The 17,973-nt window shown below is 32.7% G+C and overlaps 1 protein-coding gene across 3 annotated transcripts in view; it reads left to right on the top strand.

Moving 5' to 3' along the window:
• CSMD1 (CUB and Sushi multiple domains 1) overlaps positions 1-17,973 on the top strand; it is a 994,481-nt gene that overhangs the window by 842,509 nt on the left and 133,999 nt on the right. For all 3 annotated transcript variants that reach the window (XM_048936946.1, XM_048936944.1, XM_048936947.1), the window contains 7 exons: positions 598-789; positions 2,383-2,521; positions 3,580-3,767; positions 5,889-6,083; positions 10,070-10,186; positions 12,577-12,690; positions 14,592-14,687. In XM_048936946.1, the coding sequence (XP_048792903.1) occupies positions 598-789; positions 2,383-2,521; positions 3,580-3,767; positions 5,889-6,083; positions 10,070-10,186; positions 12,577-12,690; positions 14,592-14,687 (1,041 nt within the window). The remainder of the gene's footprint in view (positions 1-597; positions 790-2,382; positions 2,522-3,579; positions 3,768-5,888; positions 6,084-10,069; positions 10,187-12,576; positions 12,691-14,591; positions 14,688-17,973) is intronic.

The raw sequence follows: 17,973 nt of genomic DNA, 5'->3' as shown, positions 1-17,973 counted from the left end.
GAAGGAAGGAAGGAAGGAAGGAAGGAAGGAAGGAAGGAAGGAAGGAAGGAAGGAAGGAAGGAAGGGAGGAAGGGAGGAAGGGAGGAAGGGAGGAAGGGAGGAAGGGAGGAAGGGAGGAAGGGAGGAAGGGAGGAAGGGAGGAAGGGAGGAAGGGAGGAAGGGAGGAAGGGAGGAAGGGAGGAAGAGAAAGAAAGAAAGAAAGAAAGAAAGAAAGAAAGAAAGAAAGAAAGAAAGAAAGAAAGAAAGAAAGAAAGAAAGAAAGAAAGAAAGAAAGAAAGAAAGAAAGAAAGAAAGAAAGAAAGAAAGAAAGAAAGAAAGAAAGAAAGAAAAGAAAGAAAAGAAAGAAAAGAAAGAAAGAAAGAAAAGCTTGTGTTTGTTTCACTCAAGCCATATTTTATACTAAGGAAGCTGGGATAATTGTGATGCATTTCAGTGGGCAAATTCTCATAGAAAAAAAAAGAACAAAATTAATACCGATGATAGATAATGAATAAATACTACTGCCTTGTTTGGAATGCTCTTGTAAAAATACTGTGCTTTTGATTAGAGATGTGTAGTATCTACATCATTAACCTTTTATTTCATGATTCCTTAAAGCTTCTATAGCATCAACCTGTAACGATCCTGGAACACCACAAAATGGTACCAGATACGGAGACAGCAGAGAGCCTGGGGATACTACTACCTTTCAATGTGACCCTGGTTATCAGCTTCAAGGACAAGCTAAAATTACATGTGTGCAACTGAATAACCGATTCTTCTGGCAACCTGATCCTCCTACATGCATAGGTAATGAGATGATGTTATTCTCCACTTCAGAAAAATACAGATTATATTTCTTATTCAACTAGTGGATGATGTGTAAATAATAATATGAAAGTGTTTACTAAACAAGTGTTTACTTGCATAATTGGTAAATTAAAAATCTTTGAATAAAAATCAAAAGACTTGATGTGTAAAGGTCTGGATGCTTCATGCACTTTCTCTGATGTGCAAATTCTATTTTTCCCTATCTGGTCAAAATAAAAAAGAGGAAAGGGAAGAGGGAGGAGGGAAAGGAAAAGGAAAAATGGTATATTTGGGGGGAAAAGTGTGAACTTTTTTTAAAGAAAAATCTTTATTTTTCCTTATATTTAACGTGACCTTGAAGGGGAAAGCAGACAAAAATAGTCTTTACTACAGACATGAAAATATTAGAAACTTTAGGAGTTCTCTTAAAGGTGTTATACATCACTTTTAAAATTACCGTAAAGTCTTTATTTTAGTATGCTACTGATTACTTCTGTTTAATAAGTGTATTTGTCTCTGAATAATCTCTGTGAGACTTCTGTTCCTGATTTAGTGTATTCTGCTCCATTCATATCTTAAAGTTTTGATCATGGTTTTCTCAGGCTGAATTATCAGAACATCTTAAAACATGTAAATCATTGCCTGTAAAGTCTGTTTATGAATAAAGAAAAAATAAATAGGAAAAACCAGACCAAAAATAATGAATAAAATATTAAAACTATAGAAACATTGATTAAATTCACAAAAAATTAAAATAAAAGTTTATTCTATTTTCCTAAAATAGAAGGAGTATTCTTATGAACATTTCCCTTTGGATTAGAAGTGATCTTTCAAAGTAAATATTTTGCTTATGATTTACAGTTATTCTGGAGCTTTTGAGTGAACCTGAAGTGAAACATTTGGTCTATGAATTATTCCAACCGTAAACGGGCATTCAGTCATAGAATCATTGAATAAATCAGATCAGTACAGATGCCCAATCCTTAGTACCGACAGCTTGATTCTACATATGTGTTCAGTCTGCATGACTTGGTAATATATGTGCAACCATGCTGACTACTGTGCTTTTGAGATAGGCTTCTGTGAAATCATTACCTTTGAAAGCTGGACTTCTTATGTGCTTAGAAGTAAAGCTTAATTTATCAAAAGAAAATTAATATATTTGATTTTTTAAATATATATTGGAGATAATTTTACTGACTGAATCAGCGCTGCTTTGTATTATATCTTTGACCAAAAGGGGCTGCATTGTGAATGACACTGTTAAACTATTAAAGAACTTCCTGTACATAAGAACTTCAGTTTGACAAAGATGGGATCATGTAATAGCAAGAATATACAGCACTTCCTATTCAACTTAGTATTTTTATTCCTTTATGAAGAGCTTTTCTTGTGCTTACTTTGAATATTAAAATAGCTCATTTTATTTCTGGAAAATACAAAAAGGTTTTCTAGGTGGAAGTGGGAAAGCTATGTTCAAATATTTTTTGTTATTAAATGTAGAAGTCAATTCACTTCTATTTAACAGCTAACATACACTTGTGAATTTAAAATGTGACCATATTCCTATTTTTTTTTTTTACATTGTGGCAGCTGCATGTGGAGGTAACCTGACAGGCCCAGCAGGAGTTATTTTATCACCTAACTATCCACAGCCATATCCTCCTGGGAAAGAATGTGATTGGAGAATAAAAGTAAACCCCGACTTTGTCATTGCGTTGATATTCAAAAGGTACAGCTTCTGAATTAATGCCTCTGTTTAACAGAATTTCAAATCCCATGTCTCAAAATGGCATCACTTATCAGTCCTCAAAGCTTCTAACCATATCCTATGGCTCTAATGTTGGAGCATACATAGTATGTGCTATAGCTTTGTTTCAAATTAACATAAAATAGCATAGGTATATGTCACTTTTGATATCAAATACATACCTGAGCATCAAAAATTGCTGTAACCTCTGGAAAAAAGCTTTGAAAAACTTCCCATATTGAATCAGGTCTATGTGCTCATCTTGGCAAGTGAAATTTTTTTTTTCCTTTCGTTTTGTATCCTAAATTTGATTTTTAAGCTGAGAGTAATATTGCTTTCTGCTTCAATAGGTGTAGTCCAATTATTATTATTTTAGAAAAAGAAGTACAAGTTCTGAGGGTTTTGATGTGCAAAATTTGCACCCTCTTTTAGAAAAAGAAAAAAAGAACAGTTTTGTCTGTTGATTGACTGCAACATGCTTTCTAACAATATATTGATATACAGAGTCAAAGCACGAGGAATCTGAAAGTTATCTAATCAATAATTAAAACAAAATCTGTTCTTTGAGTATTTTTTCAAGCAGTATTCAAGAATGAGAATGTTTCTGATGAGTGGAATTAATATATTCTAATTAAGTCCAGTAAAAACTTGACTTAAATTGCTTAAATTAATAAGCATGTTATCTGGATCATTCCTGTGATCAGTAGTAAGATGCAGCCTTCTGCAGCAAATGTTTCATCCTATCTTGAGAAAAGTATTTAACATAGGGCGGAGTGTATGTTTCTTATTTACTGGCTGTGAATGGAGCCTGAATAGTAGATCTTTGGCCTTATAGCAGATCTTCTGGAAAGCTCAGTTTGTTCATATCAGTGGTAAGGAGAACTCCATCTAAAGACAACACATTTTCACTGTGAATCATGCTTAAAAGATTTATATTTCTAGAAAAGAAAATGTGTTAGGCAGAAGATTGGCAGCCACAGTTACAGTCTTGTTTAATTCATGAAAAATAATCGAAGACTTAATTCTCTTCTTCTTTTCAGTTTCAATATGGAGCCCAGTTATGATTTTCTACATATTTATGAAGGAGAAGATTCCAACAGTCCTCTAATTGGCAGTTTTCAAGGCTCACAGGCTCCTGAAAGAATAGAGAGCAGCGGTAACAGTCTGTTTCTGGCTTTTCGCAGTGATGCTTCTGTTGGAATGTCTGGATTTGCTATTGATTATAAAGGTATTGTTCTTATCCTAATCTGTGGTAACATATGAAAGAAATGTTAATTAGATTTACTGAGACTCAAATCTGTTTAATTCTAGACGTATTCATATTGAACTGATACCCTTTTACATAAACACAGGTTATAAAAAGTTTTCTGTAAATGTGTTGAGAAACACAGAAGCTCTTTTTCATGAAATCTTTCACATTACTATATGCATTTTCAGCTTCCAGGAAAAAAAAATAAAAATAGGAGATGCACATAAAAGTAGCATTTGCAAAGGAATTGTCTCACCCAATTGCAAGACATGACTGTTGGTGTTTCTTTGCTGATTCATACCAATACATTTTCCTTTCCACATTGCTTCAGAATCTGCATATGTGTCTGTTGACTAACTGTTGCAGGAGACCATTTGCATTTTTGTTTTCAGGGAAGAATAGGGAGAGTGCTAATTGCTTTTTGACAGAGAATAGGTTATATTTTCTTTTAATTAAATACACGCACACATAAACACACAGGTGAAAAGCTGGTTTGTTTCTGGTCCAGATGCTGTCTTTGACTTAATTGTCATCTCTGCATGGATTCAGTCAAGCTGTTTCTCATGAGCAAAGGTGCTGCCTCAGCTTCTTATTCTTGACAATTAAAATAAAATATATAATGTACACGTCAAAAATGTAAGAACAAAAAAATACAAAACAACACTAAAGACAGTAGAAATGACAATGAAGCAGAGAGAAGAAAATAAATGTTACATTATTTTTATATTTATTCTGCATCTTTTATCCATCACTACACATTATTCTGTGTATTGGAAAGCCTTTTCTTCCCAAAGCAGTTATCACACTGCCATAGATGATTAAATTCTTGTCTATTTATTCCTTTCTAAACTTAAAAAAAATATATATTTTTACAAATGGAATACTTCCATATTTTAGCTCACTGTGTATTTTCTATTCTCAATGTAGTCTGACTTATGTGCCTTTATGCAGTCAAAATGGAAGAAAAAGAAAATATGTTATCAAAACAACATATTTTGAAAAGTTATCATAATAAATAAGCAATTTGTGCCTTATAATTCTACACTATAATTATGTTAACTAATATTTTCTTAAAAAATATATATCTATTTCCATTTCTGCTTATTGACTTATATGCCAATCCAGATTGGCTTTTTGAAAATTTCCCTTGAGTATTTTATTTAAAATATATTGCTATATTATCATTTAAAAAAGGAAGGAGGAATGGTATAAATTCTGACTGTGAATTGCACCCTTGAACTTTTCAATAAGAAGACTTTGCATCCCATTTGTATTAGGTGCATCCTTGCCTCCTAGAGTTCAGTTACTTAGCAAAATATTATTTTCAGAAGTTATCTGACATATTTTTCATAGGTTTTAAATGGACTGTGTTGTATTTAAGTCATTGTTAACAAAATGTATGACATCAACAGTATAATAATACTGATATTGTTTTTGTTTATTTACTTATAACATTCCAGCCCTTAACCCTACCATTTTTTAAGATCATCTCAAGCATATGCTTTAAACAAAATCACTTCTAATACACATTTTTCTTCTTTCTCTTTTCTTTGTATTTTAATATGCCTTATGAATGAAATAACCTTGATAACATCAATGTCAACACTTACTTTGATTTAAAGATTTCTTAAATATTAGCTAATTCCAGAAAGTAACTTATGTGCTTGCTTCATTACCTGCAAAGCTCCAGCTACTAGGTGTTCTTAAGTATGATAAATAAAGTAAGAACGCACTTTAAAATTTTTAGTTATTCCATAGTATGACAGCTTTCTAACCATCTTTCTGATACTGAGTATACTGTTTAGTTTAAAAATATCATAGTATTAAGGTATGGATTCTAGAAATTACATTTTCTTCTGCACTACTATACTTCATGGAAGTCATTGAACCTTTGGGCAGTTCTGCTAACAATAGGTGGGAAAAAAAATGGTGCAGACTAGGCCTTTTCTTTGTGATTTTCTTGTCCACATAGCCAATTTTATGCAAATATTCATGATCTTGTAAACATATAGGAATGACTGACTGGAAACAAAACCATGGAAAAAAAAAAAAATTTTAAGCTGAAAGTGTATATAGATTTATTTTCATTCACTTCAACAGAAAAGCCACGGGAAGCTTGTTTTGATCCTGGAAACATCATGAATGGAACAAGAATTGGAACAGACTTTAAGCTTGGTTCAACTATTACTTACCAGTGTGACTCTGGATATAAAATTATTGATCCTTCAACTATTACATGTGTAATTGGTACAGATGGAAAGCCAGCATGGAACAGAGCACTGCCATCTTGTAATGGTATCTACCATTATCTTACCATTTCTCTTGTCTCCTCATTGTTACTGAGTATATTACTTGTTTTTTTTGTCGTGTACAGTGGCACATGCAGTTCTTTGGGGGACAGAATTAGAGACATTGATGGTTGTGTGTAGCAGAGATAGGTAAAACCTAATGCAGGTTCTTAGTTGATGTCCTTCCAGCGTGGGCCTGAAGATACAGAAGACATTACATACAGAGATGTATAAGCATACACACATACACACGCACATCCACATATAATCTAAACTTGTCTTTTAAGATGCAAGCAGAATATTTACAACATTATGGATTATGTCAACTTAAGGATGAGATGGTTTCAGCTGGAATAGAATTAATCTTCTTCATGGTAGCTGGCATGGTGCCATTTTAGATTTCTTATTAAAATAATATTTATAACATTCTAATGTTTTAGATATTACTGGGCAGTGTTTACACATGCATGCAGAAAAAGCAGGGAAGGAACACAACAAGAAGAGCTGGCTCAACCATATCAAAGAGATTTTCCACACAATATGGAGTCAACCACATTCAACCATGAAAACTGGGGGAGCTGACTAAGGAGGCTATTTCTCAGAGACTGGGCACTGATTGGCTGGTAGAGAGCAGTTGCATTGTTCATCACTCATTTTGTTTCTTCTTTTTTTTTCTTCTTTATTTTTGTCTGTTTTTCTTTATTTTTTCATCTTTCTTCTTTTTCTCTTTTTCCTTCTTATTAAACTGTCCTTATTTCAATACATGAGGTAAGGATATAATACATGAGTTTTCTCCCCAATCCCATTGGGGGATTGAGCAGACATTGTGTTGTGCTTAGCTGCCTACTGAATTAAGCCACAAAAAGGGAAAGGCATGGAGGCTGTGGAATTATTTTGTAACCAAAATAGAAAAACATGGAATGGAGAACACAGAATGAAGAAGAAGTATGCAACTTTATTTTCAAGCATTTTAGATAAGAGAAATAGGTTATTAGCTGGAAGCTAAGCAGAATTTCCTACAAGGAATAAAATTAATTTTACTATTTATATTATTATGATCGTATACCTATCATTACTGTATATGCCTATCATCATAGATGAATTAGTTATACATAATTCTGAGACATAACATCAAGTTTCTGCCTCAGTGAATAAAATTCTCATTCCAAGGTGACAATTAGTGATGTCTATTTTAAATTTTCTTGTTATGTCCAAAGAAGCAGAAATTAAGAAATGAATGATCAGGTATCTTCGTGCTCTTACATCTGAGTGAAACTATAAACTGGAAAACATCCAACACAAATTGTTTAACTTTTATCAGAAAATTAGTATGACATAGGAGTCTACTGTTTGTATCTTTGCAAAAATAACCAGTTTCAAATATACAGAATTGCCTATGCAGTAATGATATTCTAAAATACTGTTGAAAAAGGGAGAATTATCATATTAAATTGAATTGATTATACTGAAAAGATGGAAAAGAGTTTATACTTGTAGCAAGATTGTTTAAAAATTTGCTTTGACCATTAGATGATATACTGTTTTTTATTCTTTATACGTTCTGATAAGGAAAAAAATCAATTACCCCCAAAAATAAAGATTTTTCTTTCTGGTTTGAGCTTGGTCTGGCATTTAAGGTAAGCACTGTAATGGTTTAGATCATGGATGTCCAACCTTTTGCCTTGCCCGGGCCTCACTGATTGAAGAGGAACTGTCTTGGGCCTCAATTCTAAAGTCACTCTGAAAGTAATGCCTCCTTTTATTTCTGCAGAAACTAATGCAAGGAGCACAATAGCTCTATTTTATAGAGCAAATTCTTGACTACAAAATGCTTTTTGTCAATGCAGTCATTGCTGTTAATTCTGAGCTTTCACCAACAATGAACAATAGCCTGCATGCTGTGCTCATTAAAAATCTACAGCAATGGAGGTGACCCACTGTTGCTGTCATTACTGCTAAAATGCACTGCCCACTTCCTTACTGCACTCACAGCACTGCTTGGTCTCCATAAATATTCAGCAAGCATTGATAAATGTCAGTGGTTGCATTTTTTTTTTCTGCATGGAGAAATCAATTTTCACACCTTTGCTTTATACTTGCTTCCATGTCTGATAGCATTTACTTGCTTTATACTTGGTTCCATGCCTGATGTCTCTCTGCTGCCATCTGTCATATGACAACAAAATGTAATGGAATATTGCCAGGAAAGTTCAACCTCTATTGCCATACTATGTCTGATTTTGTGGGCAACATAATAAACTAGGAGGCATTACGTTCAGAACAACCCTCATAAAATATTTGATATAGTAAGGAAAGTAGAAGTAAAAAAAGAAAGGAGAAAGAAGAAGTAAGAAAGAAAAAAAAGTAAAAAAAAAAAAAAAAAAAGAAGTAAGAAAATATATTTTAATCTTTAATATTTTTCATGTAAACAAAAAGCAGCGAAATAAACTAGTGGGATATATGGCCTTGTTTTTGTGAAACGAATGCATCAGTATCTGGTTCAATTGTCACTGTCTGCAATTCTCAGTGAGTTCTCGAAGTGTTCGTCAGAGATTTTTGATGAAATGTTCTTCTGTGCTTCAGCCTTGAAGATAGTCACAAATGTACTTACTCCCAAAAATGATGACATGAATAAGGTGTGATTGTGAAGTGTGGAATGTTTTTCTGTGATAGAATAGGGCTTGTAAAAGGCACAGTCAGATTTGTGAATTGAATATCTGATTGCTGCTCTAAACACTCAATTTGAAAATACCCAGTAACATATTTGTGTTGACTGAAAAGAGAGCTGAAATACACACCAAAAAAAAAAAAAAAAAGATATGTTTTTCTTTTTGCAACCTTGAACCATGTTCTCAAATTCTATTGTCAAAAGAAAAGGCGAGCTGCTTTTTTTTTTTTTTTTTTTTTTTTTTTTTCCTTCCTGTTTTGACTGTGTTTAGCCAGTGAATCAAAATGCATACAGTTTCTTCTAGTATTTGAGTCAGCTCGGCACTGTGCCCCTCCCATGCCCTGGTTGCATCCCGGACTGCATTAACAGTGGAAATAGTGGATTGATGTTTGGCTGCTGCTGAGCAATGGTTATGCTTCTGGGGTCGGGCAAGTCTGCTTGGCGAGGCAGAGTAACAGTGCAGGGCAGATGGCGTGGAGCAGGGGCCAGGCCTTGTTGCCAGGTTGCATGTGGCCTGTGGTCCACAGGTTGGACATGTATAGTTTAGATCATAATCAAAACTACTGAAATGATTATGAAGTGCTGTGTACTGTTTAATCTTGACCAATGGGAGGGAAAGCAAAAGACAGACACAGTAGTAACAACTATGTTCATTATACTTAAATCAAGATTTCAAAAGGATAGTCACCAATAATGTGAAATAATTTGCTGTGGGATCCTGGTTCAAATTCTGTGTGATGGGGAAAAATTAAGCATGCTGACTTTATCGTAAGGTCTGAAAAAGATCAGCTCTATCTCTTAGTATTTACTCTAAGTTTTATTTTTATTTTTTTTTTAATGGAAACAGATGCGAGACTAATGTGAAGTATGAATGAAACACATACAAAAGTGTGTGAAGTGTTTGTCTTCAAATTAGCTTTACAGAGGAAATAATTGAAGAATTTTAATATGCATATCTGCATGTTAGAAAAAGCAAGGCAATTTAAGCATATGTTCACAAAGTGTGGCATTCTGTGTAGGGTGCTGTTAACTTATCTGTGTATTTCTCTGAGACCCAAGGTAACTGCATTACGCCACTTACATATGCAGCAGTAACTACTACCGTACTTTGAAAACTGAACTCTTACATTCCAGTTTTAAAGCAATTTTAATAAGAATTGTGTTCTTGGAAAGAGCTATTAAATCAGTCTTTATAAAAGAAACAAGCAAGCAAAAAGCACTGAGCTGTTGCTTTGTAATGTAGGTTTTCTTTCATTTTCAGATTGAACTAATATAGATAGGGATGGATGGAATTCATATAACATTTTTTTCTGTTTTCTTTCCAGCACCATGTGGAGGACAGTACACAGGATCAGAGGGGGTGGTTCTATCACCAAGTTATCCTCATAATTATACTGCTGGACAGACTTGCCATTATTCAATAACAGTACCTAAAGAATTTGGTAAGAATATGTTCTGCTGACTTACCAATCATTAATAATTGTTCTAGAGTTCAGATGTCATTTATGTGAAATAGTGACTCTAGATTTGAAATAAATTGCAAATCGGCTATAAAAAAAATAAAGGTTCTCAACAAAGAAATTGATTCTAGAATTTTCAATTTCTCCCTTGGGTGATCAGTAGACTTCAACAAAGCAAGCAGTGTCCACAAATACATCTGCACAGGAGATACTTCCAATAACTATTGTTAAATAATAATAATAATAAAAATGTATTTTAGTATTCTATCGAAAAAAAAAAAAACAAAAAACAACAAAACTTCATATATCATATAAAAAGTTTAGTAGTGTTTAGTTTAATAGTGAAATTTGATAGAATTGTCTCATCCCATTCAGTGGGTTGTGAGGAAAGTGTATCTTTGGAATCCCCTGAGTAGGGCACTCCCTGCTCAGCAGTGATCTCCAGAGCAATGGCTACTAATTGAAATGAGTAAAAGATGAAGAGAGTAAAAGAAAGAATGAGAGACAGAGAAAAAAGATCTGTATTGAGGAGTTCCAGCATCGGCCCGCTGGAATCAGAGAAGAGATGGGTGGGGGTGCAAGTGCTTCTCCCGAGATCAAGGTTTCAAACCAGCAGAATGCAGACAGCAAAAAAATGATCCAAAATTCTCTCAGGCTTTCTTTTTTTGTCTGCTGGGTTTGCAGGTGCACTGATGCAATGTTGTAAACAAGTGAGTTCACAATAACAAGTTTAGCAAAAATAAGCTTGTCACAAAAGAATTTCTCATGGGAAAGTAGACCTGTTTTTGGACAAAGACAAGCCTTTGATTTGTTGTCATGGCAATGGCCTTGAAGTGCTGAAGATCTACCAAGCATATTGCAGAAAGTCAGAAAGTGTTTTTTGTTGATCTTTTACAGGATTGTAATTCTCTTTTCTTCTTGGAATTGTATAGGATGTGAGAAAATAGCCAGACCAAAGATGCTGGAACATACAAAAGGGGTCAATCAAGTCATTTAGCATTATTAGATTCTTGGGACAATGATTACAAGGAAATGTTATTAGAACTTTACTTAGTGACAAATTTATCTGATTACAGACTTGATTGTACAGTGTTCTTGACTAAAATTCTTGATTGCATGTTCTAAGTAAAGGAGGACACTTCGTTCCAGAAGTATATAGTAAAAGAACAAATGGTAGTAGTCACAAGCTGAGCACAGCAAATTCTACCTGGACATAAAGAAAACATTATTCACCATGGCAGTGACTGAAGTACAGGTCGCTTGGATAAGATTAGGATTCTCAAGTTTTGTCAATTTTCAAAGCTTTATCAGAAAAAGGCTTCAACAATTCTGATCTAACTTCTAAATTAGCCCTGCTTTTAAAAATTAGGAGGTTGGAATACATGTTTAAGAATAAATAAATAAATAAATAAACTTAACAAAAAGTTAGAAAATACTGTCTGATACAAGCTGTACATAAAATGATACATAAATGCTGCATCAAAGTTCTATGATTTTTTTTTTTTTTTAGAGTGAATCTGGAATAGGTGTAACTTTAAAGCAGGTTCCTCCTTTATCAAGAAAATATGGATAGCTGTTGCGATGAAATAATATTCTTACTGGTTAATTGCTTCATGTTTGTATTGCTGACTGATACTTGATTCATTTGATGTTCATTAATATTTACAACCATTTCATATTTACAAATAAGAAATGTTGTATAATTACTTGATTTATTTTTAATACACTTTAAATTGGTTACAGTTGAGGGTCAAATTGAGTGTAGCAATATTCCAAGAACAGTAATGTGTTGATGTTTTTATTATTTGGTCAGTTTTCATGTTTGTTGTTAAAATGAGTATTAATGAAAACATACAAAAAGTAGCCAATTCAACGTTTAAATCATCTTGCTCATACTAAAGCTGGTTAAGCAACTAATCATGTGTGACAGTAGATGCTCACAAATAATTGCTAAGGTTGTTAATGAAATTTTAGTTGAAAATAAAATCCTTTTTCAATATTTTACTTTCTTATTTTATAGGTAGTTACACAATGAGGAATAAGACTTTCTTTTGACTGGAAAGTGCGCTTTTGGGGAGAGTGTTTCAGTTTCAAAACTATTTTTGTTTTTATTTAAAAAATAAGGAAATACTGAAGAGCATATCAAATTCATACCACTGAAGTTTAAAGCAACATTTTATAATGATAAATTAAGCTTCTCACCTTTCCTGAAACTTGGAAAAAATTAATGAAGGAATCCACTGATAACTAAGACAAGCAGTAATATTTAATTACATTTGGGTTTAAAAAATAGATTATTTTCTCTTTTGTTCTCTTTCTTTCTCATTGTCTTCACCTTTTTCTTTTTCTTTTTTTTTTTTTTTTTAATATAGTTGTGTTTGGACAATTTGCCTATTTCCAAACAGCTCTGAATGATGTGGCAGAATTATTTGATGGAGATAACTCTCAAGCTAGACTTCTTAGTTCACTGTCTGGATCCCATTCAGGTAAGAAATAATGAAAAGAATATATGTTTCTTGCAGAGTTTTGTCTGGAAGAATTCCTGAGAACATTCTGAATTTATTTGGGAATATAATAATAAAGTCAGTAGAAGAGAATCTCAAGGGAAATGGATGAGCTAAAAACTTTGGAACATGACATTTTTCTGAAACATATGTTTTAGGCAAGAACTGATCACTTGGATGATTGGAGGAATAATTGAATGGAATTCTCTATCTTTCTGTAAGAGGGCAGATCCTGTGGTACAACTATCTTCCCTGCCTCTAAACATCTACTTTTTCCAAATGTCTAATTTAAACACAAATTGCTTGTATTCATAAAATGCAATTATCTGGACTCAAATGCGCACTTAGACTAAAAAAAGACCACCTGTTGTGTTCAGGTAAAAATAGCAAAATTTGACCTTATGAAATGATAATTAAACAGATTTCAGCATGGCCAAAATTTCTGTCTCTGCATATTTAACGACTATGTTCTTTTCAGTGGAATAATATAAAAATATTTCTGCAGAGTAGTATGTTTGTTTTTTTTTTTTTGTCATACAGACCTAGTATTTAGGAGAGTTTCTTTCATGTTTCTTCTATTCTTAAAATTTAATTTAAAATATTTTCATTGCTTCTTGGTATTCTCTGTGAGTAATGGAGGAAGTTTTCCCTTTTAAAGGAGTATATAGTTAAGGGAACATATCTTTTCAATTTATAGGAAACCTTTTATTATTTGAAAAATTCAGCTCATCCTTTTCGTGTAGTGAATCTTGCTATTTGCCTCGTAAGAGGAGTTAATGTATTTATTTTCAAATTTGCGTAACCATTGGCAATATTTCAACAGGAAAATGCATTTACTTTTAAGTTTTAAAATTTGAAGATGAGAACTCATCTGTGCACCCAATTTTACTGCATTATATATTTTCTTAAAAAGTCAAAATTAATGTATATATCCACAGCAGACATTTGAAAATAACTGAAGGGAGTTTAAACTTGTGATTTGTACTTATTCATGATGACGTGATTTGCATTGCTTTAGGATTGCATTTTGTTAACTTAAATCAGTAGAGATGCAATAATATAAAACTAAGCCAAGCTAAGTGAAGGAATTGTCAATGTTATTTAGACAACTATCTGAGATATATTTACTAAATTATTGTTCATTTCAGTAGAACTTCTTAAAATTGTTGATACAATTTCTTAAAAGTGTTGATACAATCCAACACAAATATAAACATTTGAAATAGCAACTTTACAGTGGAAAAGTACTTCAATTATTTATGTAGTGTTTCATTAGTAAGCATTTATTATGATTACGGACATATAGAGAAGGAGAGAAACAAAGAATATTAAACATCTTTATTAGCTATCAATTCAGTATATGAAATTTGAAATGTTTTTATAAATACTATACTGTAATGTAATATGTGGCCATATTTTTTATTGAAGCAACTATACTATATAAATTCATTTCCTCTGTTGTTAATTGTTAAATTATAAACATTACATAAGGATCTGTTGTTACAGCTTTAAAATCCTTTTCACTATTTAATGTGTTTTGGAAAACGAAGTAAGCTGTCAGTCACAGAAAAATTTGACCAAAATTTTTTCTAATGATTTTAGCTTTTAATGGTAGTGACAGACTCCAGAAAAATAATTTGGAGATCTACTTCCAGGAATTGCAATAGATGTCAGAAAGTTTGTGAATGGTCAAGTCTTTTTAATCTGATCAGTTTTTAAGCCTTCAATAATAAATTTCATTTTATGCATTCTGACTTACATTTTCCTTAAAGGAAAAGGAAAATATAAACTGTATTTTAACAGTACATTTGTTTACATATGTAGTGAAGAGTTACAATTTGTTTCTATTTTGCCTGTTTAATTTATTTTATTTCCTTTTATAGGAGAGACATTGCCTTTGGCAACATCTAATCAAATTCTTTTGCGATTCAGTGCTAAGAGTGGGGCATCAGCAAGGGGGTTCCATTTTGTTTACCAAGGTAATGCATGTCATCTTTTGGTGGAAGATACTGATACAGGTCTTTTGAAGTGTATAATTCTGTAAACTTCTTAGATCTTATTATTTATTTGAATAAAAGTATAGTCTTAACCTTTTTCCAGACATCAGGAACTTCTTCTGAACCAGTGAGAACAGACTGGCTCCATAATGGCAGTCATCCCTGATTAATCCTCTCTTATCATGGATTTGAGTATGGTCCAGACTTTCTCAGGATTCCATGGTCTATTGTTCCCTTAACTGCTGACTGTCATGTTAGACTACGTAGTACATGATATTAACTCTAAAGACAAGGCAAAAAAGACACCTAATGCTTAAATCTTTTCTGTATCATTTATCACTAAGCTGTTCAACTCTCTTTCCTGAAGTATCAACTTACCCATATTAGCATGCCTGACCTGCTGACCTGTAGACATTTCCTCTAATGTCCCTTGCTAGCTTTAGGCTTAGATTTCCTTTTTTTTTTTTTTTTTTTTTTTTTTTTTTTTAATGTTTTTTATTTAATGACTAAGTTCATTTCAAGGGGATAATATAAAAATATTTCTGCACAGCTGTATGCATTTTTTTTTGTCACACAGTATATAGGAGATTTTCATTGCAATTTTAAGATTTTCATTGCTTCTTGATATTCTCTGTGAGTAATTGGGGAAATTTTCCATTTTATAGTTAAAAGAACATAAGTATTCCTGTTTTACTGCCAGTCCTTACTTCTATTTTTGGTGTGCTCATTTTTTTGTGTTTAAATAGTTCTGAAAGTTCCATTGCTTTTTTTTTTTTTTTTTTTTTTTTTAAATAATTCTCACTCTTCCTTCTCAGTGGGATCACTTGTTCCCAGCCTCTCTTATCTCTCTAAAACTATGACCAGAATTTTGAAGAAAGTTCCCATAATCAATTATTGAATATGCAAAAGTCTACTCACTTAAATTACAACCTTCTACTAATTTCTCACCTTCATCTTGTGTGGTCCTTACAGCCTACAATATATCCATCTATACAGCCATCTATATCCACATATATGAACAGCTTACCTTCATTTGTGAGTGGCTACCCAGGTTGTAGTTATTTATTTGTCTACTAGAAGGACCTACTAAATCTAGTCAGTATTTTACTTAACTAAAATTAGTAGGGACAGGATCATATAACTTTTTTTGTTAAAACATAATGACATATTATATTTGCATACATCTTCCAGCAATACTGTGTTAGATGTAACTAACTAGATTGCTGTGCTGTTGATGGGACACATATTTTGTGTGATGAAATTTTTGTCTGAGATGAAATTAAAAACATGCCACTGAGTAGTGTATGAAATGAGCACTGGAAACGTGACCTACATATGTTAATTGCACTTTAGAGTTTAATAAATACTTAAAAATACAACCAGTGAATTTGCTACATGATATCAATTTTTCCAACAATTTCCAGTTTTTAGTCAGATTTTATTATAATAGACACTGAAAATAGGTCCTGCGGTTAGGATGAAAAGATATGCGGTTACCAAAGACTAAATAAAACAAAAAGTTAACTAAAAACAGAATGTAAATTGTATGCATTTGTACTTGATTTTTGTCCCAGCAAACAGTTGTCCCACCTAATTTTAGCTACAGTATTAAAAATGTTTCATTTCCTAGCGAAAACAAGAGAAAACACATTTTGGTTTTGTTCTTTTGTTCTGCTAGATCACTAGCAAAGTCTCAGAGGTTACGCTGTTATGAGAAGCTTTGTTACATTCACCTAAACAGCTATCCCCTAGAAGTACTGTCCATTTCAGTTTTCTCATGACATGAATAAAAATAAAATGTATTGAAGTACTTCTAAAAATCTGAGCTCTGGGTAGGTAGGTAGGTACATATAGCATAATTTTGTTGAAACAACTGTGCTTCAACATATTTTGTCACTTATAGTTTGAGAGAATTTCTTTGAAATTAAACGTATATTGCTGTAGAACAATAAGTTTCCTGTTGAGCATAATGGTATGCCTCATTTCAGTCACTTATTTGGACTACACTTATTTTTAATAACTCAAAGAAATTAGATTTTAACAAAAGACTATTTAATAAGATAACGAGTTAGTGATTTTTAATAAAATCTCATTCCAAGGGTTGTTTTCACATGTTTCAAAGTACATGATCACATTTCCATTACTGCCTGATTCCTAGCATTTTAAATACTCCAGAGAATGACATCCACTCTCACACTGAACAGAGTAATCTGGTCTGCAAAGTCAGTCACTTTATTTATCACCTTCTGTTTCAGGTTGACTTTCTTTCCTTCTCTCATTTCCAGTGGGCTGATTTCAATTTTGTTTCATAGTAGCATGAAACATTTACTAAAAGATGGAGGATAATTACTGTAGAAAAAAGAATGTGTGATGATGGAGCTTGAAAAGTCTGCGTTGCCAGTGCTATAGGCAAAAGATGAAAGAGTAGAGGGGGAAACATTAAATCTTGGACTATTTCACATTCTGTTTTGAGCTAGCAACAGATGAGATTTAATTCAGATATAATGGCTTTTGCAATGCTCCTTTCTCAAAAACTTCTTTTTAGTTGTGTATCTCATCGGCTTGTGCAGTTCTTTTTATCAGATGACCACATTTCCTGGTATATCAAAAAACAGGTAAAGAGCAATATCAGTGATATCAGACTGAATACCCATTCTTTCATAATATTTGGGTCATGTATGTGGAAATGTGATACTAAGAACAATCCGTTTAAGAAAAATGGATTATTTTGGAGAAGGCACAAGGAAGTGGGTGCCTTATATTATGCTTGTTTTTCTGTTGCAATGTAATCTGAGAAACTGTAGTACATATTTTTATATAGCTTATCCTGCAGAAATAATGAGAGTTATTTCCCTAAAAAGCAAGGTAATGAACTTTCTACCTATGCCGTCACTAATGATTTTTTTTTAATCCTTATTTGTTTTACTTGCTCCACTATACAGTTATGTGAACTAGTTTATGAGATCAATAGAGATATTAAAGTAAGCTAGTAAGAAAGCTTGTGTACTAGAATAATGAAGAACTATGGAAGAAAGATGAAGGGGAACAAGAATAAAATAAGGATATAACTTTAACAATTAAATTGACCTCATCTGTGACACGAATAAAATACTTACCCACATACTTAGTGCTGCATGTAATTGGGGAACAGAGTTATGACAGTTGGAGTTCCCTAAGGGATTGCCACGAAGTGTTTTGGTTTACAGTGTGTTTTAAGGATATCTGAAACTGTAGTGCATTTTGCCATAGATTTCTTATATCTTTATTA

Source organism: Lagopus muta, chromosome 2, assembly GCF_023343835.1.
Source record: "Lagopus muta isolate bLagMut1 chromosome 2, bLagMut1 primary, whole genome shotgun sequence".
NCBI classification, from domain to species: domain Eukaryota; kingdom Metazoa; phylum Chordata; class Aves; order Galliformes; family Phasianidae; genus Lagopus; species Lagopus muta.
The sequence above is the reverse complement of the archived record's forward strand: the minus strand, read 5'-3'. Positions and strand labels throughout refer to the sequence as shown.